This window comes from Hippocampus bargibanti, linkage group LG12 (genome assembly GCF_051943395.1).
Source record: "Hippocampus bargibanti isolate YZ-2025 linkage group LG12, ASM5194339v1, whole genome shotgun sequence".
In the NCBI taxonomy this organism is placed as follows: Eukaryota; Metazoa; Chordata; class Actinopteri; order Syngnathiformes; family Syngnathidae; genus Hippocampus; species Hippocampus bargibanti.
The window spans coordinates 18,852,500-18,876,939 of record NC_142745.1 but is presented as its reverse complement, the minus strand read 5'-3'; the positions used below and the strand labels follow the sequence as shown (position 1 = coordinate 18,876,939).

The window sequence follows — 24,440 nt, the reverse complement described above, 5'->3', positions numbered from 1 at the left end:
TGCTGAAGTCAGCCGTGTGTGCTCCTTCCTCTACTGCTACAGTACGTCGTCCGTGGCCAAAGTGTCCAACTCGAATCCTCGATCGATTGCCATTTTTTAGGCAACCGATTTCAGAAGTTCCGCCGCAGCCCGAATCGACTTGTTTCTTTTACACATTATGCGCTCACGTGGCATGTTAGTGTGTGGGAAAGCGCATGAATCAAATTGCTCATCTAATCTCTGAAAGTGACCCGGGATTCCAAAAGCAGCGGGTGGGGGTGGAGGGAGTTCTGCATTTGCTATGGTTATGGGCGGGGGCGAAAAAAGTGGGCTAGTCCACCTCGTGGTTTCTTCACTGACGCCTGCATGATAATCCCAATCTGTGGCCATTAGTGCGACCATAGACCGAGTGAGCGGGGGAGGGGGTTCAGAGGAGCGAGTGCAGGAGGAGGGAGGAGCGCCCGCCCGGGCGCAAATGAGAGCGCAAGGAAGAGAACGAGCCAGAGAGCTTTTAAGGGATTTGCCGGTGATTTGTAGAATCTCACTGCTGTGATATTGCACTTTTTCCACCACCCCCACCTCAACTCCCGCCTCACACTGTTCCTCGACCCTGCCATGATACCCGAGCCAACAGGCTGGAGACATTTTCGGGTTTTGCTGCATCACAATTGCAATTTTTCGGTCTTGTCACTTTGAGGGAGTGAGATGATCGAGGATCTAATTTGGGTGCGCAGAGGAGAACCTTGCCCCTAAAATCGAGCCCCACTTTGAAGCGGATATGGCTACGAGCACCCGGGAGGGATAAAATATACCCTGGTGTCCAGAACGATGTGAAGAATGGGCAGGTGAGTGGATTGCATTCCCAATTAATTATGGTCAATGTGATTAGTACCGCATTTTCCGGAGTATAAACACACCCCCAATGAATGGTGTATTTTCAAACTTTTTCCATACATAAGGTGCACCGGACAAATATAATAGATAAATATATAAAAGTTTTCCAGTAGAACACGCTGCACTAGTATCATCAAAAAATGTGGAAAGATTGAGGCACTATCCAGTTCTATTTGGCTCAATATGACTTCACATATAAGGTGCACGTGCGTATAATGCGCAAGGTCATCTTTTCAAGAAAATCAAGGCTTTTGGGTGCACGTCATACAATGGAAAATACAGTACAATGTTTGCTATTATCGTGGCGTAAAACGACAGTAGCTCCTTGTAATGAAAGAAAACTCTGGCATTGTCGAGGAGATCAAAACTGAAAAAAAGTTGCTGCTTGATCAAGTTTTAGATGTCGACAGACTGTATCAATGAAACTAATCAATGATGAGATGAGATAACATTTATTAGTCTAACATTGGAGAAAATCCTAATTCACAGCAGCAAAATTATGAAAGTAAGAAAAAATTAAAAAGAATAAGTAGAAAAACAATCTAGGAGCTGCTGTAAAGGTAGCCATTCGTGCGACCGCCATCTTGAAGTCAAAACAAAAACTGCAGTTGACAAATAATGGACCGTACATACGGCAGATGCGATGAAATCGATCAAGTTGGGTCTGTGATAGAGATTAGACAGAATAAGAAGTTATCATATTTAAAAGTTTCATGCTGTTATATGCTTAGTCAACACTCAATACACAATTGAAGCACAGATAGCCTGGGGTCAATCAAGCTATGTTTTACTAAAGTATCACTTTAATTTGCGTGTACTCTCAATACATAGCTTGGCAGAATGCAGAATTCAGACGTATGTCATGAATGGCTACGTCTCCTACCGGCAGTAGGGACAGTCTTTCTGGGTTCGAGTCTTCGTCCACAGTGTCTGACTGTCATATCTCTGACAGTCTGCGTGCGATCGATCCCCGCAGGTATCAAAGGTAGAAAGGGAGGCGCTCCAAGTCCCTCCGCCAGTCGGCACCATGACATCAAAAGCCCTCTCCCACAATGGCGGCGGCCGGCTGGGGAACTGGTCCCGGCTTCTGTGGATGCTGTGGGTGGGCACCCTTCCGGGTTTGTGGGCCCAACGGGGCACCCAGCCCCAATCTCTCAAAATCGAGGGGGACATCACCCTCGGGGGGCTGTTCCCCGTCCACTCCCGAGGCCCCGTGGGGGTAGCCTGCGGAGACATCAAAAGAGAAAAGGGGATCCACCGTTTGGAAGCCATGTTGTACGCCCTGGACCAGATCAACAGCGACCCAGATCTGCTGCCCAACATCACGCTAGGGGCCCGGATATTGGACACCTGCTCCAGAGACACCTACGCCTTGGAGCAGTCGCTCACTTTTGTCCAAGCCCTCATCCAGAAGGACACGTCGGACGTGCGCTGCTCTAATGGGGAGCCTCCCATCATCCCCAAACCGGAAAGGGTGGTTGGTGTCATCGGGGCTTCGGGCAGCTCCGTTTCCATCATGGTGGCCAACGTACTTCGCCTCTTCTCGGTAAGCACTCTTCCCCCTCTTCTCGGGACACAAACGCAAGAATTTTGCACATGTTTTGAAGTATGCCCAATGGGAAATCCACCATTACTTCTATTTGGAGCAGGACAACAAATCTAAATTTCACACGACGTCATATGAAGTCCAAGATGGCGCCCGAGTAGGCGGCCGTCAGCAAGTGCTCTCATGAGCCTTGCTTTTTGTTGTTGTTTTTGTCTTGTATTTGTGTTTTCTTTTGTCACTTTGTGTTGTTGTGCGTCGTGTGGAACAGATACGGATTGTTTCTCGGCATTTTTGGCTACGACATTTATCAAGGAGGAGTCTCTGCTGAGCGGTTGCGCCTTTTTGGCAGCACCAATATGCCAGCACTGTTTTTGATCGGGAGGAATGTCGGTGTCATTTGACTGTCATCGCTGGACAGCTCTGGGGCCATTGTGCTTTTTTGCGCCTGTAATGGGCAGCATTTTCACAGCCCCGCTTTGTTCAGCGGAAAGGTTGGTGCTGTTGGACAAGTCTGCAGCTGGATGGATGCATGGCTTGAGGAGCCTGCGAAAAGAAGAAAGGAGCGTCAGCGCAGAGCGGCGATGCGTATGTGGAACTGTCGCGACTTGGAATTGAAGCAGATTTATGTGGGACATGAGATGTGAGGCAATCTCTTTTCGTCAATGGATGCTACAGCTGCGTGTTTGCTTTCAACATTTAGCTTGTAGTAGACGTGAACATTCCACCATGATCCACTGCTGAAAAGGACGCTTTGATCATCTCCTATTTCATCTAGAACTGCTTCATGTCACAAAGAGGGTACAGCAAGTGCTGAAGAATGAATGACTCTGTGTCTTTGTGTTGTCATGTTATTTGCTAAGGGCATGAAAGAGTCAAGTATATTTTGACACTTTTCCTGGGGTTGGGGTGCAACTTGCATTCTTTATGAGCAGGTTGCTCCCAGGGAGCCGAGGAGCAGCAGCTTGCCTAGCGGGCAGATGTTAACTACAGAATTATAGATCCCGACCTCCACTAAGCCCCTCTCTCAGCAGCTCAGGGCTGAAAATAGAGCATCGGGCCAGCGGATGGACGACATTGGTTCCAGGATAACGGCAACTTGTGGCCTCGCCGGAGAGGAGCAGATTTAGCTAAATGCTGTCTTTCTGCCGGCCGTCCAGATGCGCTTGCACTCTGGACTGCGCGTGCTTCTGCACTCGCATACACAATGCTGTACGCTCAACATCTGCTCGTACATTCAACGAGGACTGCTTTCCATCATGTATGCAATCAAACAACCCCAACTCAGCTTTTGTTAACGATTTCGGAAAATGTGACGACTAGCTCGTTTGTTGGGAATTTCACCCCCCCCCCCCCCGCTGTGAAGTAACAGTATGGCTCATTTACATAATCACGCCCATTTAAAGGACAACCAACTCCATTTTTCGTTTCCTAACTGACATCAGAAAAACGTTTTATAGCATCTAAAATACCCAAAACACGCAGGCTGATATTTTTAGTCAAATGAAAAACACCAATAAAAATGACTTCAAGTGTCCAAAGACTACTTCAAAATTAACCCGGAAATGGCCAGTTTCAGAAGGTCCTGCCCCCTTGTTCATGACTTCACGCCAAGACGTCTTGCCTGGCTTGAGAATCAAAACAACGGCTTCAGATTCGGAGAAGATGCTTCTTGTTACTCATCCAGTTATGAATATGAGTCAAATAGTTCTGAAGAGGAAAGCATAAATGTTTGCAATCGATTAAAGATGTCATTCCATGTCATTTTGAGGCATCTGGACTGAAATGTAGCATCCCAGAAAATGCACAAGATGGCACCCAAGCTCTGTTGGAAATGGGTTGATTTGTCTGCTGGGAATTTGTGTCTGCTCATACCAAATAGTAGTCTTGGTGCAACACACAATGATTCACCATCGCGTTATTTATGTGTTTTCCTTCCAATTTCGCCATCAACACGAAGTACACAAAGTACCCAAAAATGCATTGTCTGTCGCTTTCTCGATCAGGGGTGTTCCAGACGTGACGTCACGTCAGGCATCGCCACCAACTCAAGAACAAAAAAGACTTTCAATATTCAGCGCGAGTCTTAACACGTAAAATATAGCTATATGCCGTGGAATCTTTGTAAAATACGGTCAGTAGAAGTCATTTGAAGTGATTTTACAAATTATGGACACAACTTGTCCGGAGGCATCGGTTGTCCTTTAACTAGTCCCACTGCAACTGCCGCTTCACTGGAAAGGGGCAATGTCACGTAAAAGCCAAAAGGTAAGCAGAGCTGCAATGTGACTACAGATTAGCCTTCGTTGAAAGCATACGCTACGTTAGCTTGTGCGAAACAGCACACGCTGGAATGATGGTCACCTGAATTCATTCATAACTATGAAAACAGTCCTTTTGTAGTAGTTTTGTAGAGTAGTTGTGGTATTTCAGACACAAATGCATATGCGGGGCTTCAAACTCACTGATGGGACGGCACCAAACTCGGACTCCATATTGTTTTTGGCCGAAGGTGCCACTGAAGAATATTTAATCTAGAACAGTGGTCGCAGACCAGTACACAAGAATTAATTATTTATTTCTCTTTCATTTATCAAATGACTCAAGCAATCTTTTATTTTGAAACGTATGTTATTTTGAAATGACCAGATTCTCGTCTTTGTTACATCTCCTTATTTAGCGCCAAAATTTCACCCAGCTAGCAAAAGTTGGACATGAAAAAAGTTCCATATGGAGTTTCAGTGGATTCACATTTGTTATTATCCCTCCCATCCTCCAACCCCTTCCCGATCTCCTCAGTCCGCAGTTAGAAAAAGGTTTTGGACCACTGATCTAGAAGACCGCCCCATGTGGAAGCAGTTGGATTCAAGTAAACTTGAGAGTGATGGGGTTATAATACTATGCAGCAAACTGCACTCCAGAATTAAATATATTGTATGGCTGACAAGTGAGAAATGCTAACCTTTTTTTCCCTGTCCTGCGCTTCACGTAATTTGACTAAAACCCCTCTAATCCTTCCTGATAATCTGTGAAATGGTTCTCCGTCCGCTCTCTCTTCTTCTCCCGTCTCTCGCCCTTGTGTTGTCTACCTTTCTCTCTTTCTCTCCACCGAGGGTGCGCTGTTAAGCTCGGCATTAGCCGGGTCGCCCATGAAACGATCCACATTAACGATGTCATCAAAGACGTAATACACCTCTGAATTAATCGTTTCGTCAATTTTCCCCTTCAAACAAATGCTTTGACAGATGTGTTGCTGAACATTTGGAGTTCATCGCGACGCCACAGAGGCAAGGGTGTGAAACTTATTCTTTTGCCGCGAGCCACATTGTCGTTATGTTATTTTTTCTCGGGTGCCGTTCTGAATTTGTGGAAGCCATTAAAATCGATGAGAAGGTTTCTTCAGCCGTCATCTGTACAAAAGTGAAGGTTTCGGACATCCGAAACCTTCACTTTTGTACAGATGACGGCTGAAGAAACCTTGTCATCGATGGACCACTCCTGTACGACTGAGAGCTTACACAGACGAAGCCATTAAAATGTTTCATCCCCTCCACGTATTTCATACAGAGAACACAACAAATTGAAACAACTACTAGTGCAGCGTGTTTTACCCGAGACAAATTCCTTGTGTGTTCTACATCCTTGACAAATAAAGTTGCTTCTGATTCTGAATAGCTAGTTTTCAAATTCAAGTAAAAAAATAATACTCTTATTGTGGTTTAGAGAGGAGCCAGATGAGGTGGCTCGGGCATCTGATTAGGATGCCCCCTGGACGCCTCCCTGGTGAGGTGTTCCGGGCATGCCCCACTGGCAGGAGACCCCGAGGACGACCCAGGACACGCTGGAGAGTCTATGTCTCCCAGCTGGCCTGGTAACGCCTCGGGATCCGCCAGGATGAGCTGGAAGAAGTGACTGGAGAAAGGGAAGTCTGGGCTTCCCTACTGAAGCTGCTGCCCCCGCGACCCAACCTCGGATAAGCGGCAAAAGATCCATCTTCTGCCGCTTACCCGAGGATGGATTGATTGTGGATTGATCGTGGTTTACATGGGACAATTTGAAATTTTGGTTCGGACTTTAGCATTATCATGGAATTTCGCAAGTTTGATTTGCTTTCACGGGCTGAATGAAATGATGGGGTGAGCCAGATTTGGGTCATTGGGCCATGATTTTGACTCCTGTGTCGTAGAATCTAGCTAAATTGACACTGTCAAAGCAGTGCACTTTTGGGGTGTTGATCCGCTACGGCAGTGGTGTCAAACGCATATTTGTCGCGGGCCACATCATGGTTACGGTTTCCCTTGGAGGGCCGTTATGAATTTTGGGAAACTATATACATGTTTTATCATCTCCACATATTATGTCCATAGCACACAACAAAATAATGAATAAATAGTTTTCAAATTTAATTAGAGAGAAAGCTAGCTAGCTAGTAGATAGCTAATTGATAGCCAACAGATAGCTAGCTAGATAGCTATATTAAACATTGCTCAAGATAAAGAAAACATTAAAGTAGTAAGTATAATCAGTAGCTAGCTACTAGATAGAATAGTAAGACAAATAGATAGAAAGCTAGCTAGCAAGCCAATAGATAGCTAATAACTAACCAGCTAGATATCTAGCTCGCCAGCCAGCCAGATATTGTCCGGTATTACAGAAAAGACAAAGAGAATTGACTTAGCGCAATATTTCTTACTAATGTCTACATAAATAAAAGCCAAAAGAACAAAAGTAAATAACAAATAATATGACAACACCGAGAGTCCTTCATTCTTCAGCACTTGCTGTTCCCTCTTTGTGACATGATGAAAGCCCCTCTACATATTACATACAGTGTGCACAGCAAATTAATGAATAACTACTTTTCAAATTTGAAGTAAAATATAATGACTGTTTTTGCGGTTTACATGGGACAATTTGAAATTTTGGTTCGGACTTCAACAAGCATCATGAAACTTCACAAGTTAGATTTGATTTCGCTGGCCAAATAAAACAATGTGGCGGGCCGGATTTGGCCTCCCCCGGTTGGCCAAAGTCTTGACTTTGACACCTGTGCGCTACGCGTCTAAGGTCTCAGTATAATCATCACATGTGTGTCAGTGAATGGACCGGATACTTTGATGTCATCCTAAGTTAACCGGCAAAAATCCTCAAAGGCATACACAATATTTTACGAATTAAAGAGTACAGTGATCCCTCACTACTTCGCGGTTCACTTATCGTGGCTTCAGTGCATCGCAGATTTTTTGTCAGGGGAAAGCACTTTTTTTTAAATTAATGGCATGTAAATGTGCAAACAAACAAAGTAAAAGAAACAACACAGCAAACAACAATGCAAATAAAGCAGAATAAAATCAAACACACTGTTCTCTATTCTCAAAACAAAGAAAGAGTGCCAACAACTAGGGATAACAATGTTCTTCTCACGGATAAGGACTCCTTTAGGAGAAAAAGACGCTACAGTGGAGCAGAGTCAGGACGAATAGGCACAGCAGCAAGATATTGTTTTACAACACAGTTCTTTAAACTATTAAAAATGAGGTTTTATTTTTTGTTTCATTCTGCAGTATGTATAGTTTTGCATTGTAAAAGTTTTTTTTGGTGACTACATTGTACTTCGCGGATTTCACCTATCGCGGGCTATTTTTGGAACGTATCTCCCGCGATAAACGAGGGTTCACTGTACCTCATTTTCATGAGGAAGGGGGAACCTACTCAAAACAAAGTACAGTGAGACCTCAACTTACGAACTTAATTGGTTCCCAGACAGAGTGTGTAAGGCGAAAAGTGTGTATCTAAAAAAAAATAATCCCATAGGAAACCATGAAAATGGGAATAATCCGTTCCCAGGTTTCCATAAATTATACTTTTCAAATAAATAAGCCTTAAAACTACACACAACATACCTTATTCTATGTATAATAAATGTGCTATTGTATTGTAATGAAAGAAATACACTGCATTGTATCATAAAGTGACTTTATTTACATTTGTGATGGTCATTGATGGCTTGATGGAATGGCGTTGGAGGTCGAAGGTCAAAGGGAATTGCTGTTTGGAAAGAGAGGCACATTACATGAGGACTGTAATTAAAGAAATAAACTGTGCTGTAAAATAAAGTTTTATTTACCTTTTTGATGGTTGTTGATGGCTTATGGAAGGAGAGTCACCTTCCATAAGGACTGTTGGTCACTTAACCTCTGGTTTGGCTTCTCTTCTTTTTTCTTTGGAGACTCCTCATCATTTTTGCTGATTAAAAACCTCTTAATTGGCACCTGTTGCTTTCTGACTTGTAAGGTCTTACGAAGCTGAGGCATCACATTATCATTCATCATGTTGATGATTGTCATAGCCACAGTCTTTTCTGGATGGAACTGTTCGGTAAAAGCCTGCACATCATTCCACTTTGCCAACATTGCCTTTATGAGCTCACTTGATGCTGCAGCCATCTCCTCCTCGCCCTTAGATGTTCTCAAACGATCCGTTGCTGGCTTTAAAATCCTCAATAAGCGCCGAACTTCCAGGTTGGCGCATGGCGATATTGGTGTGAATTAGCCGTGCTTTCTCGCATAAAATAGCTTTACTCACGCTGTCGCTGGATAGCTGCTTTTCGTTAATCCAAATTAACAGAAGTTTTTCAACTTCTTCGATTGCCCGAGACTGTCGCTTTTAGAGCACGGAAACACCTTTTGCAACAGACGCACGCACCTTTGATGGCTTCTCTGTTCCGGAGAATGGTAGCAATGGTTGACTTAGCATAGCCATGCTCGGCCACTAAATCACACAAACGCACACCTCGTTCGTGTTTTTCCATTATCTCCTTCTTCTCAGTGACAGTGATTTTATTTTGTGTCTTCTTGGGCTGAACACGAACGAGCCTGTGGTGGTTTTTTTTTTTCGGTCCCATCATAGTAAAATTATCCGCAAAAAGGTCTAAGGAGGCGATCAACGTGTGCATTCAATGAGAGGGGGTGTGGTAAGTAGCGCCGGCTGGAGCGCTGTTCGGTCGTGTGCTTCCGCCGAAGATCACTCCGCCAGATCCGAAGGTCGTGTGCTTTGGTGTTCTTCCGCCGAAGATTACTCCACCAGCCGTGGTGGGTGTGTATTATGAAAATAGTGTGTATTATAAGGTCTAATTTTCAGAAATTTGACGTTCGTGAGAAGAAAAGTTCGTAAGATAAGGTGTTCGTAAGTTGAGGTCTCACTGTAATTTCTTCGAGACAGTGACAATGTGGTCTGAAATATGCATTGAAAGAAGAAGAGTGTTTCCAAAATGGAACCGTGGGGTATCCCTTTCAAAACAAGGTGATCAACCCTTCATTTATCTCCTGTTTTTTCAAGGCCATTAATCATTCTGTGGTGTTACAGATCCCCCAAATCAGCTACGCCTCCACTGCGCCGGAGCTGAGCGACAATAGTCGATACGAGTTCTTCTCCCGTGTGGTACCTCCTGATTCTTATCAGGCCCAGGCCATGGTGGACATTGTTAAAGCCATGGGCTGGAACTACGTCTCAACACTTGCATCAGAAGGCAACTACGGCGAGAGTGGAGTCGATGCTTTCCTCCAGATATCCAGAGAAGCAGGTTGTCTTTGTTTTTCTTTCAAGTCGGCACGATTGTCACATTGATATTAATGGAATATCTAAAGATATACAAAAGCAGGTGAAAAACAAAAAAAACCTGATTCTTACACGTTGTATGTGTGCGCCCCAGGGGGGCTGTGTATTGCGCAGTCCATAAAAATTCCCCGGGAGCCCAGACCGGGGGAGTTTGAAAAGATTATCAAGAGACTAATGGAGACGTCGAACGCTCGTGGGGTCATCATTTTCGCCAACGAGGACGACATTAAGTGAGTGGATACAACAAACGTTTGCATAGATGCTAAGAAAAACAGACCGTTTGCATTTTGAAGAAATGATGTGAACGATACGCCGATTGCATTTTGAGTTCTTTTGAGCTGAGCAATGAATGTGACTACTTTTTTGAACGGCTTAGAAATTGATTAGACTCTGTTTCCTCCCAGGCGAGTGTTGCAAGCAGCTAAAAAGGCCAATCTGACCGGCCACTTTCTATTTGTTGGATCTGACAGCTGGGGGGCCAAGAACTCCCCCATCCAAGACCAGGAAGAGGTGGCGGAGGGCGCAGTCACCATCTTACCCAAAAGAGCCTCGATTGACGGTAGGTGCAACGAAGCAATTGAATATCAATTGCCGCTTAAAGGACAACCAACACCATTTTTTTTGTTTCCTAACTAACATCAGGAAAACATTTTACAGCATCTAAAATACAATTTTTAGTCAAATGAAAAACACCAATAAAAATGAAGGAAATGGCCAGTTTCAGAAGGTCCCGCCCCATTGGTCGTGACGTCACACCAAGACATCTTTCCTTGCTTGAGAATCAAAACAATGGCTTCAGATTCGGAGAAGATGCTTTCTTGTAACTCATCCAGTTATGAATATGATTCAAATAGTTCTGAAGAGGAAAGCATAAATGTTTGCAATCGATTAAAGAAGTCATTCTGTGTCATTTTGAGGCATCTGGACTGAAATGTAGTGTCCCAGAAAATGTACAAGAAGGCGCCAAAGCTCTGTTGGAAATGGGCTGATTTGTCTGCTGGGAATTTGTGTCAGCTTATATCAAATTCACCATCGCGTTATTTATGTTTTCCTTCTAATTTCGCCATTAACACAGATCAACACGATGTTTTCAGACCAAACAAAGTACCCAAAATGCATTGTGTGTCGCTTTCTCGGTCAGTGACAATACCTACCGTGACGTCACGGTAGGTATCGTTACCAACTCAAAAACAAGACTTCCTGAATATTCAGCGTGAGTCTTAAAACGTAAAATATAGCTATATGCGGTGGAATCTTTGTAAAATACGCTCAGTAGAAGTCATTTGAAGTGATTTTACAAATTATGGACACAACTTGTCCGGCGGCGTCGGTTGTCCTTTAAACCCAACGGTGCAATTAGCATTCGACACGATTAGCCTCTCGTGTCGTCCGACATTGAAGGAACAAATTTCGTCCAAAAATGAACACAGATGCCTCCAAGTTCACGTTGACCATCGTTTGTCATGTTATGTGACAAGCAATCCAATAATGTAAATTTTGCAAACAAACGGATTTAGGATTCGACCAGTACTTCACGTCAAGATCTCTGGAAAACAACAGGAGGAACATTTGGTTTGCTGAATTTTGGGAGGACGACTTCAAGTGCAAACTAACACGAACGGGCATCAAATATGAGGCTGACAGAAGAAAATGTACAGGTAAATTTGACAGTCCCCTCAATGCTGAAGAATAGAAAAAATCATTTTCCTCACGCACCACCTCCGCACTCCATCTAGGTGAGGAAAGAATAAGCCAAGACTCCCAGTATGAACAAGAGGGGAAGGTGCAGTTTGTGATCGACGCGGTGTACGCCATGGCGCACGCCTTACACAGCATGCACTTGGACCTGTGCCCGGGCTCCATGGGCATTTGCGACAAGATGGATCCAGTGGAAGGACGGATGCTGCTCCAATACATCCGCTCAGTCAATTTCAACGGTACCAGTTTAACTCTGACTTTGAGATTTGTCCGGTCATGTATCAATAAGTTGAGTGGTTCAGCACAGTGCAGAGGTTGTGAATTCGAGTCCCGCACCGGCCTCCCTGTGTGGAGTTTGCATGTTCTCCCCGGGCGCACGTGGTTTTCTCCGTGTCCTCTGGTTTCCTCCCACATCCCAAAAAGTATGCATAGCAGGCTCATTGAACACTGTAAAATTGTCCCTAGGTGTGAATGTGAGTGTGGATGGTTATTTGTCTCTGTGCGCCCTGCGATTGGCTGGCGACCAATTCAGGGTGCCCCCTGCCTAGTCCCCAAGACGGCTGGGATAGGCTCCAGCACCCTCCATGACCCTAATGAGAATGAAGCAGTATGGAAAATGGATGGCTGATTGTATCGAGTGGGAAAAGAACACGATACGTCCATCTGACTACTTCCACGTTGCAGCGCTTTTCATAAAAAAAGTCACCGTTTTGCAGAAGGAAAAAAGTGTCATATTAAAAGCGAACAGTGAATGTGCATTCACTGTTTGCTTCTTGCCAGGTGACCTTGACTTGTATGGAGGGCTTCTTTGATTGTTCGCCTACAGCGACTGGAAGGAACATCCAATCGCGTTAGGGTACCAGAGCACAATGTACTGAATGGTCATTGAAGTGCAGGACAACCTTTGCTAAAGCGCAACATGCACTTAGCATTCATACAAGAGTGACATTAGAAAGCATCAGCTGGAAGTCTGGCAAATGTAGATGCTTCTTCTTTTGTACATCTCAGGCATTTATTATAACAAAAAATGCTCTTTCCTTCCAACAGGAAGCGCAGGAACGGGTGTGATGTTTAACGAGAATGGAGATGCACCTGGTCGATATGACATCTTCCAGTACCAGCTTTCCAATGTCAGTAACCCGGGCTATAAGGACATCGGCCAATGGACAAACCATCTCCGCCTCAACGTAAATATTCACTTTTATAATAATAATAATAATAATAATAATAATAATAATAATAATACATTAGATTTTAAGCGCCTTTCAAAGCTCTCAAGGACACTTTACAGTCACAGACAAGCATAGATACTATAATAAATAAAATATCACAATGCAATAAATAAAATACAATTATAAATAGAAAGAAGACAGAGAGCTACACAGAAAATGCAATTTTAAATAGGTGGGTTTTGAGATGCACTGTAAAACCCAACAAGTTGAAAGTACTCAAAATTTTTATGGCAACTGATTACGTCAAAATTTTTGAGTGGTGGAAATAAATTTTATGAGTTTGATTCAACTTAAATGTTATGAGTTTGAATGAACTTAAAAGATGTACTTTCAGTTTACTCTAATGTTTTCTTGTTATCTTAATTTTTAAGTTAAAATTAGGTTTCATATTTAAGCGTAACCAACTCAAATTTATGTTACCTGAAAAAAGGCGAAACGTCCGATTCATTCATGTATACTGTACTTACATTTGCCTTCTATGTCTAAAAACAAAAACCCACCTCACATGTCTGTTTTAGTGCACATTTTTTATTAAGGTTTAAAACAACCTTTGATAAAACATTCATGATAACAGTACCAAATGCACAGCATGTCCACGTACCAAAACAACAAATAAACCCCTGAGCAGTTCTTTTTTAGTAATTAACACAACATCGTGATAAAGATGTGAAATAAACACAACAACAAAACAAAACAGAAAAAAACAACAAATTATACTCTGCTGTTCTGTTAAAAAATAAATTCTCTGACAAGCATATACTTGAATAAATACAAGAGAATACATTTCAATGTAGTCGTCATAAGGTGCAAATCAAAGTAAAACAAACAGTATTCATGAAATGAAAAAATACAGTTTGGTGAAATCCAGGTTTACACATCAAATTATGAATAGAAAATCAGTCACGAACAGTACATCAACGTTTAGGTATACAAAGCAGAGTAAAACTATGAAATTACTTATCCAGTGTTGCTTTGTTCCGTAATATTGGAGGCACTGGTGCCTTCAATATTGCGGAACAAAGCATTTTTTTAAATTAGCAGGCGTGGTTTGGGTGGTCTGTTATCATCAAGACACAGCAGTGTTTTCTGAATGAAGGTGAATGTGTGGATTCATTTTTTGGGAGAATCTAAATGCAATGCATACATTAAACCAAACAAGAGGAGGTATGTATCAGCCAACCTGGGGAGACATCTCACAATAATACCATCTTCTATCACAACAGAAATGCTGTTGGGATTAAACAAGATGGCGCTAGTTGTCAGTTGTCACGGAGAGAAGTGCGACAGGAATGTTTTCAATGTCTGGATCCTCTTCCCACTGCAAAATACATCAATAGACATTTGTGTTAAGTCAGGCAATACATACATTGCATGTTTTGAAGAAGTGTGAGTCATCTTCTCGTAGGTATGTATGGAGAGCACGAAGGGCCAGACTGCGTCTCGTGTATATCATGCTGTTCTTTATCAAAAGCAAGAGGAGATAAAAAGGAAAGTTTTAATTTGTGGAAAGCGACAGGAGCTTAACATTGCAGTACTTGTCTTCAGCATCTCAAACCCAAGACAGTGGCCTATGGAGACCTATGGAGAATTAAGTTTATGTAAAATTCTGTTCAATATAAAAAAATACATACATGTATTATTTTTAATATGATTCGGGTAATTAATCATGTAGCATTAATAAAAATGTAAACATACCTTAGATAATGGTGGTGTTACTCAATTTCCACCCTGGGGCTAAAAGGTTGAATAGAAAAAACAGACAACAAATGTAATCATTTAATTTAATAAAACACCTTGATCCATGTTTACTTTTTAAATGGAATAAATAATCTAATTTACCAGATTAAATGATGCCATCAAGCAAGTCAGGTGTTTGCAGTTTGAAAAATACATTTAAAAAGTTTTATGTTTACACATGAATGACCATTTAAAACTACACCAATTGTACAGAGTGATATTTCATTTGGCTAGCATTATATTTACTTAGTGCCTTCTTAAAACGGCAGCACAACTGTTGCACGTTGAATTAGCATGATTTATTGTGCTGCCGTTTAAAACAAAGTTAACTCAAAGCACCAACCTGCTGGCGTTGCAGCATCTATGTGGTGGATTTCGGGTGACCCTTATAACTTTTGAAGTTCATATAAAACTTAATTTAACACCCATTTGACTATTATTCTCGAACCTTCGCGGACACAAACATAACTCGCAACACCCCGTGATAGATATTACTCCACCACCGCCCAAACAAACCTTCGCGCTACAATTCTCCTAATAACCCTGCTGTGTCTTTCAACAAACAAGAAACATTCATACTACCACAGAAGAGATCGTAACATTAGGAGAAGTCCTTGGCTCGAGCGGCGGATATAATGCGCCAAACCAGTGACGTGCAGTCAGTGGAGGCAGGTGAGGCAGTGCCTCACATGCATGTCATCATGGAAAGCTGTCATGGAAATATCAAATGAAAAAATAAATTAAACAGTTAGATGTATTTAGTGATTTGTACTTTAAAGTTCTTGTCCATTTAACTTCACCGTTTTATGATTTTTTCAAAATCGCTGAATTTTCACATTTACCATTCAAATACGAAGTAGAGACGAGTGGTGACGTCATCGATGACGTCAGTGCCTCACCAGCCATGAACCTCACCGCACGTCACTGCCCCAAACGGACTTTCCAAAATATTCCTTTCCTGTGGAGCGACTACAGCATTGACACACTGGGTCCTTGTAGTATACATTTATAGTATATTAAATACGATTGTTTGTCTTTCCACCCTAATTTAAAATAAATAATCCGTCGGTCTCTGCCAGATTCAGCCGTTGAGAATTCAAATGGCGTCCAATGAGAGCACGCAGTGATGTCATCACGCAGCTTCCTGCCGTGAACTCAAAATGTTTGAGTAAACGATTGCCATGAACTCAAAAGTATTGATCTACTGCAAATTAAAAACGCAGGACTCATTCAAAAACTCACGTTTGAGTTTTTGAAACAAAAAATCGGCTTTTGAGTTGACTGACCTCAATGACTTTAAGTCAGTAGTACTGTTCGGGTTTACAGTGTGGGACTTAAAGGTAGGCAGAGATGTTACGAATGTTGGGAGGAAGTGAGTTTCAAAGTTTGGGAGCAGAGCAGCTGAAGGCTCTGTCCCCCATTGTGCAGAGACCGCAGGGAGGGGCACACACAGGCGGAGGGATGAAGAGGATCTGAGCGAACGAGAGAGGGAATAGAAATTTGAAGAAGGTCAGATAGGTATATGGATAGCTTTAAATATATAAAGAAGAATTTTAAAGTTGATTCTACATTTGACCGGGAGCCAGTGGAGCTCTTGGAGGACGGACGGGGGTGATGTGGTGAAAGGATGAGGTTCTGGTGATGATCCGAGCTGAAGAATTCTGGACGAGTTGAAGTTTGTGGAGAAGTTTCTGAGGGTCACCAAAGAGAAGTGAATTGCATAGTCAATCCGGGAGGTGACAAGACTATGAACGATGATAACAGTGGTGTGAGGAGTGAGAGATGGGCGAAGATTATTGATATTGCGTAGGTGGAAGTACACTGACCGAGTTAATACGTAAATATTCCCTTTTAGTCAGAGATGTGTTGACCGTTTGGGTGCACGGAGCAGAATCATCTCATTCGAGAGTCAATCGTTTGAGTTTGGATTGGTACCAAAATGTACATGTACAATGTACGACCACACAGATATGGATTCTCTTGATCCGGTGCATACAGTATGTTTTGTTTGTAACCAAGGGTGTAGTGGCAGTTTGCTGGCCACGGTTCATTGTGACAAAGGCATTTCCAGGATTTTGTAGCAAACATCTGGTCATGATGAAGTTAAAGGTGTTCGCTGTAAGTAAAATTGGCAAATTACTAGTCAAACCTGGGTTTTCGACAATAATCCGTTCCAGAAACCTGTTCAAAAACTGATTTGGTTGAAAATTGAAGCATTTACATTACAATCAATGTAATCATTGTCTGTTTTTTTAAATTGTGCTTGAACAATACAAACAGATCTGCTCACAATGGAAGGCTACATGATGATAATGCGTCGGTCACAATGAGACGCAATACGAGGAAGTGACATATAAATTTGTGGTTTCTGGTGTGAACCAGGGAGTTTGGGGAAGGCTGTATTTTGATTTAAAATGTGTACGTATGTGTGGTTTTGTTTTTCTACTTCTTTCTTTCCTTTCCTCTTCCTTTCATAATTTTGCTGCTGTGTTACTTACAGGTAGAGTGAACGCTGGCGCGAATGACTGCCACTGCTCGCCCACACAAAAAAAATCCAGTGACTGTATCTAAAGTGTCCTTGAGAGTTTTGAAAGGCCCTTAGAAATTAAATGTATTATTATTATTATTATTATTATTATTATTATTATTATTATTATTATTATTATTATATTATTATTATATGGCTAAATAAATGTACTTATTTCCTTGACTAGCTATCTGTTAGCTATCTGGGTGGCTGGCTAGCTATCTAGCTGGCTGTTATCTAGCTAGCTATCAATTAGCTAGCTAGCTCGCTTTCTATCTGTTTGGGTTACTTCCGGGTTGAGTGAACGCTGCCGCTGCTCACCCACAGAAAAACCTATCCTGTGACTGTGAAGTGACCTTGAGAGTTTTGAAAGGCGCTTAGAAATTAAATGTATTATTATTATTATTATTATTATTATTATTATTATTATTATTATTAGTCAAAGTCAACTTTATTGTCAAATATGCTAATATGCATGACATACAGCACAGATGAAGTTAATGTTCTCTCGGACCCAGCGTGCAAGGCACTTATTACGTGGCTAAAAATACATACAATTGACAACAGACAATACATGTAATTTCTGAATGTAAGTGAGGTAGTGTCATGTCGTGTCATTATTATTATTACTGAGTTGCTTGTTCTGTAGCCACAAAGGGACATATGTCTTCTTGTGCCGGTCCCAAGCCCGGATAAATACAGAGGGTTGTGTCAGGAAGGGCATCCGACGTAAAAGCTTCGCCAAAACAAACATGCGGATCAAACCTCTAAAGATGGAGGACACTGATTTGCTGTGGCGACCCCTTGAAGGGAAAAGCCGAAAGGAAAAGAAGATTATTATTGTTATTATTATTATTATTATTATTATTATAAGGAAACGCAGGGGAGTCGAGTGGTGCATTCAGGTGCGCTCAAATTGGTCGAAAACCGATTTTTGGTTGTCAAACGAGGCATAAAAAACCCCCAACATTTTTGGTTGAAGACCGAATTGGTCGAGAAAGGAAACGTTCAAAAAACGAGGTTTGACTGTACGTAAAATTGGGACTGGGAGCGGAGTTCTGGGCGACCCACGTGGAGTGTGGTTGGAGCGCGACGGTACCAATGCTGTAACCGTGCTTCTGTCCTAGCCGGAAGAGATGCAGTGGTCCGGCGGTGAGCGCAAGATCCCAGATTCCGTATGCAGCTTCCCGTGCGAGCCAGGCGAGAGGAAGAAGATGGTGAAGGGCGTTCCCTGCTGCTGGCACTGCGAGCTCTGCGACGGCTACCAGTATCTTCTGGATGAGTTCAGCTGCGACATGTGCCCGTTCGACATGAGACCCCTGAAAAACCGAACCGGGTGTCGGCCCACACCCATCATCAAGTTGGAGTGGAGTTCTCCCTGGGCCATTATCCCCGTCTTCCTGGCCATCCTGGGCATCCTGGCCACCACAGGAGTCATCGGCACTTTCATCCGCTTCAATGACACCCCGATCGTCCGAGCGTCCGGCAGGGAGCTCAGCTATGTGCTGCTGACGGGCATCTTCCTCATTTACCTGATCACCTTCCTCATGATCGCCGAGCCGAGCGTGGCGGTTTGCGCCTTCCGCAGGCTGCTTCTGGGGCTTGGAATGTGCATCAGCTACGCCGCCATGCTCACCAAAACCAACCGGATCTACCGCATCTTTGAACAGGGCAAGAAATCGGTGACGCCTCCAAAGTTCATCAGTCCCACCTCTCAGCTCATCATCACCTTCATTCTGATCTCGGTCCAGGTAGATGCGTGCCATCCGGGGTCGCTCACTTTTATGGTCGCAGGGACTCAAACTAATGTCACCGCCTTCCCTCCAGGTACTCGGCGTGTTCATTTGGTTTGGCGTGGTTCCCCCTCACACCATCATCGACTATGAGGAGCAGAAGCCTCCCAATCCCGAGTTTGCCCGGGGTGTCCTGAAGTGTGACATGTCCGATCTGTCCCTCATCCTGTGTCTGAGCTACAGCATTGTTCTGATGATCACCTGCACGGTGTATGCCATCAAGAGCAGAGGAGTTCCCGAGACCTTCAATGAGGCCAAGCCCATCGGCTTCACCATGTACACCACCTGCATTATCTGGCTGGCCTTTGTACCCATCTTCTTCGGGACCGCGCAATCTACTGAAAAGGTACTTATTGAGGGTCGTTGGTCAGTTCTGCTTGGATTCAAGCTATCTATCATGCTTCAAGGTTCAAAGACAAGCAGAACAAATTAGGGGTGCGGTTCATTTTTATGAAGGTACGTTAAAGGACAACTGACACCATTTTTGTTTCCTGACTGACATCAGAAAAATGTTTTATAGCACCTAAAATACCCAAAACACGCACGCTGATATTTTTAGTCAAATGCAAAACACCAATAAAAATGACTTAAAGTGTGCTAAAACTGCAACAAAATGAGCTGCGAATTGGGAATTTTAAGAAAGTCCCGCCCCCAGATCGTGACATCATGCCAGGACGTCTTGCCTTGCTCCATAATCAAAACAATGGCTTCAGAGAGTTCAGATTCGTAGGAGATGCTTTCTTGCTACTCATCCAGTTATGAATATGATTAAAATAGTTCTGAAGAGGAAAGCATAAATGTTTGCAATCAATTAAAGAAGTTTTTCCGTATCAATTTGAGCCGTCAGGACTCCAATGTAGCGCCCGGAAAATGCACAAGATGGCGCCCAAGCTCTGTCGGAAATGGGCTGATTTGTCTGCTGGGAATTTGCGTCAACTTCTGTATGATGTTACCGCAATTGGTAGTCTTGGTGCATGCAACACACAATAAGTCACCATCGCGTTATTATGTGTTTTCCTTCTAATTCATCAACACGACCAAACAAAGTACCCCAAATGCATTGTGTGTCACTTTGTCGGTCAGGGGCGTTCCTGACGTGATGTCACGTCACGTCAGGCATCGTCATCAACTCGAAAACAAGACTTCCTGAATATTCAGCGTGAGTCTTAAAACGTAAAATATAGCTATATGCGGTGGATTCTTTGTGAAATGCGCTCAGTAGAAGTCATTTTCTAGATAATAGATAGCCAGACAGCTAGCCAGACAGCTAATAGGTAGCTAAAAGATAGCCAGCCAGCTAGCTGGCTAATAGATAGCCAGCCAACCAGTTCGCCAGCTAATAGATAGCTAGCCAGCTAGACAGATAGCCGATAGCCAGCCAGCTAGCTAGATAGCTAATAGACAGCCAGCCAGCTAGCTAGATAGCTAATAGACAGACAGCCAACTAGCTAGCCAACTGAACGCTGATACAGCAGCTGTTGTGGTTCTGAGGAAGATAGAAATGACAGCAGGCTCAAACTGAAGCCACGTGCCACGTCGTGAACCCTTCAAGCCACCCTGCCTCCTCTGACTCAGAGGCGGCGTTCTTTTACCTCGTGGGCCATTTCTCTTGTGGCAGCGAACACGACGACCGTTGCAAAAACATTTGACAAAGGCCGATATGCTTTTACTCACAGTTAGACGTATTAGAAACCAGTGAAGCCTCAATAATCACAGCCTGCAGTGCTCTCAAAATCTTTTCACCTCCTCTACATGGCAATAAAGGGGACACGTGAAAGAGAGGACAGAAGGAAAATAGGTCAGCTGGACTGAGAGATGGACACAAACCCTCTTGATTCACAAGGCATTCAATAAATCATCACTCAAAAAAGGTTCTAAATATAGACCTCGCTATGTCTCATGAAAATATGATTTTTCCTCCCTACATGTTACGGGGTCATGTGCGAGCCCGGTCTTTGACTTTGCTCTGTATTCATCTATGGAGGGACCATTCACCATTTTCAAGGCAGTGCCATCGGCTTTGCCTTGGGAGCTTTGAGCTCTATGAAGCCAAATCCATCCATACGTTTCCACAGTTCCTTTCAGAGAGTGTGTGGGGGCGGGGTGAGTGTGTTTGTGTGGTGGAGGATCGTGTGGGCTCATTTGCGTGTGACTGATTTACAAAAATGGATGGGCTGAATAAGAATGTTCAGAACGGATATTAAATCCAGAGATACTGTTGAAGACATGCCCCCGAAGCGTGCAATTTATGACTTATTTATGCTGCAAAGATAGCTTATTTATGGCACGTGTTGTTTTATTTATAAACGGCGCAGTTTGCTTGAATAATTAGTTCATATATTTCATTGCCGTCAATCTCAGGGGAAGTCAAATTTCACTATTGGTGTTGTCCTTTCAAAAGCCACTATGGGTTAGTGGTAGGTTTAGTGTTAGCATGCGTGTCAACCTGTACGTTTTTGTCGTACAAAGTACGTTTATTATGCATTTTAAGACGTGTACGACTTACAAGAAAATCTGTACGGAAAAACGCAAATTTGTCCATTTTGGGTACCATCCGGTATACACCGACTATCACGAAACGGCAAAGTCAAACGAGTTCGCCGCGGTAGCCTCTATCTCGGTATCGTTTTTTTTTTTTTTGTTTTTTGTTGCAAACGAAGCAAGCGGTTTGTTGCTACTGTGCGCATTCGTCTGCCGCCTGGGGATTTCCCATTGCATCATTCCGTTCACACGTGAACAAGGCGTAAATCAGCACGATACAGAGGGATCGATACAAGCTTCGAAGAAAGGTGTGGAATATTCGTATTGTGTTGCTTGCAAAAAGACGTGAAAGTAGCTGCCTCCGGTTTCTATGATTTAAAGACGCATTTTGATACAAAGAGCCACACCAAAAACGTAGAAGTCTGGAAAACATCGATCATACAATAGAGAACACTGTAGTAATTACGCAACACTTGTAATTTCATCATTTATTCAGAATATGTACTGAATGATATAAGGAAACACATGTACAATATAACATGTTAAACTACATAAATAAACACGTTAGAAAAAAAAATGGTGTCCGATTATTTTGTATTTTGTCAGGGAAAATACGACAGTTTGTCAGGGCATGGAGCTGTGGAGGTTGACAGGTATGTGTTAGGTACAAGGTTAGGTTTAGGATTGGTTTGGATTTAGGGTCATGGCTAGATTACGGTTTGGTTTGGGGTGAACGTGAGAGTTAGGCCCAGGACATGAATGTTACAGTTTATGGTTTGTCTTTGGCCTAGGGTTAGTGTCATGATTCTAAAGGAGATGTGAAATAATTTTGTTTTTTTGTGGATTTTGGGTGGTAGAAAGGTGCACATTTCTCTCCATCCAAAACAGTAATGTTGGGAGACCACCACACAAACACACTCACCCCGCCCCCACGGACTCTCTGAAAGGGACTATGACAACGTATGTATGGATTTGGCTTCATAGAGCTCAAAGGCCCAAGGCAAAGCCGATGGCACTGCCTTGAAAATGGTGAATGGTCCCTCCGTTGATGAATATAGAAAAGGTAATTGCAACCACCTGGGAATGGGAATGGCCAATTGCCACTTGGACCTGATTGGCGTGAAGCTCAAGTGAACTAACTACCTTTAAAAGTGGAATAAGGAAATCACTGCGAGGAAGAAGGGTCGTCAGCCTGGAGAGCAGTATAACCTGTGGACTGCTGAAAATCTGTTGTGACTTCAAATAAAGAAAACTTGAAAGAAATCTCCTTTCTGGGTCAGGTTGAATGAACTTTTTATGCTTTTTCCAGCAGGCTTGCTGTCTCGCTGCATAACAGTTAGACAGGGGTTAGCATTTGGACAAATCAGGGTGATGATTAGGTCCAGGGATTTATGTTATGGTGTTCGGGTTAGTGTCAGGGCTGGGATTTAGGGTTAGGTTTACAGTTTGGGTTAAAGTTAGAATGATGGTTGGCATTGTGGTTAGGGTCAGGGTTGGTCTTAGAGCAAAGGTTAGGGGTTCGGGCATTAGGGTTAGGTTTAGAAGGTCAGGATTAGGGTCTAAGGTTAGGGTTTAGGGATACATTTTGAGTTGGGTTAGGATTTTTTTGGACTTTAATCGATTGCAAACATTTATGCTTTCCTCTTCAGAACTATTTGAATCATATTCATGACTGCATGAGTAAGAAGAACGCATCTTCTCAGAATCTGAAGCCATTGTTTTGATTCTAGAGGAAGGCAAGACGTCTTGGCGTGACATCACGAACAAGGGGGCGGGACCTTCTGAAACTCGCCGTCTCTGAGGTCATTTTGAAGTAGTTTTGGGACACTTTAACTCATTTTTATTGGTGTTTTGCATTTGACTAAAAATATCAGCCTGCATGTTTTGGGTATTTTAGATGCTATAAAACGGTTTTCTGCTGTCAGTTAGGAAACAAAAAATGGTGTCGGTTGTCCTTTAAGGGAAAAGGGCTGGGGTTTAGGGCAGAGGTGTCAAACTCATGTCTTGGAGGTCTGCCTAAGGGTTAATGGTAAAGGTTGGGTTACTGGTTAGGGTGAGGGTTAAGGCTAGGTTTGGTTTAGATTAGGGTGAAAGTTTTGGTCAGGGTTTAGGGTTATGATACACTTGGGGTTAGGAATACGGTTGAAGGTTACTGCTACGTTTCGGGTGAGGGTTTTATCTGTCACTCTCTCTGTGTCTTGTGTCATTTTTATGACCGCATAAGTCTGTCTTGTTCTTGGGTGCCGCAAATGAAGTATCCACTAGTAGTCCATGTACATATTTTTTGACCTGCCTCCATTACTTTTGCAGATGTTTATCCAGACCACCACTCTGACAGTGTCCATGAGCCTGAGCGCAACAGTGTCGCTGGGTATGCTGTATATCCCCAAAGTCTACGTGATCATCTTCCATCCGGAGCAGAACGTACAGAAGCGAAAGCGTAGCTTCAAAGCCGTGGTGCAGGCAGCCACCGTTTCTACGCACCTATCACAGAAATCTAACGACAAACAGAACGGCGAGTCAAAGATCGAGCCGGACAGATCACAGTAAAGGAGACTCAAACGAGACAATGGTGACATCACAAGCGCCCTTACTGACACGATCAGCAAAACTCCTAACAAACAAATGTTTATCTGCCCAGCATTCTTTCCCTCCAATTTTTCTCGATGCCAACATGAATGTCCCTGCATTTCTGTCTTCTACATAATTCATCAACTCTGGACTGAAGCACAAAAGATATTGAGGAGCTCACGTAAATGTGCTTGATTTGAGTTGTTACCGTTTTTGTCCACTTCTCACAAAAAAAAACAAGTAATTTGGCTTTTGGGTGACATTTGAAAGGGACTTAATTTTTTTCCAAGAGAGAAATGTGGGTATTTTCAGTCTTGCATATCGACAACTCTCATGAAAAGTGTCTAGTTAGTTAATCACTTTCCATT

The 24,440-nt window shown here is 43.0% G+C and overlaps 1 protein-coding gene and 1 long non-coding RNA gene across 2 annotated transcripts; one reads left to right on the top strand and one right to left on the bottom strand.

Annotated features, from left to right (window-relative positions):
• The first annotated feature begins 357 nt into the window (after positions 1-357).
• grm6b (glutamate receptor, metabotropic 6b) lies at positions 358-24,187 on the top strand. The gene is made up of 11 exons (XM_089009825.1): positions 358-824; positions 1,850-2,419; positions 9,782-9,998; positions 10,128-10,263; positions 10,438-10,592; positions 11,551-11,691; positions 11,770-11,970; positions 12,779-12,918; positions 18,355-18,978; positions 19,055-19,366; positions 23,812-24,187. The coding sequence occupies exons 2-11, from the start codon at positions 1,901-1,903 to the stop codon at positions 24,049-24,051; spliced, it is 2,685 nt and encodes an 894-aa protein (XP_088865951.1). The 5' UTR covers positions 358-824; positions 1,850-1,900; the 3' UTR covers positions 24,052-24,187.
• LOC148890800 (uncharacterized) lies at positions 13,550-18,416 on the bottom strand. The gene is made up of 3 exons (XR_016116592.1): positions 18,299-18,416; positions 14,659-15,409; positions 13,550-14,281 (listed from the first exon to the last, which is right to left on the bottom strand). It is a non-coding gene; the product is annotated as an uncharacterized LOC148890800 (long non-coding RNA).
• Positions 24,188-24,440: the final 253 nt, after the last annotated feature.

Coding starts and splice junctions, on each gene's coding strand:
- grm6b (XM_089009825.1), top strand. CDS start 1,901: ATGACATCAAAAGCCCTCTCCCACAATGGCGGCGGCCGGCTGGGGAAC. Junction 9,999..10,127: donor CCAGATATCCAGAGAAGCAG/GTTGTCTTTGTT, acceptor TGTGCGCCCCAG/GGGGGCTGTGTATTGCGCAG. Junction 10,593..11,550: donor CAAAAGAGCCTCGATTGACG/GTAGGTGCAACG, acceptor AAACGGATTTAG/GATTCGACCAGTACTTCACG.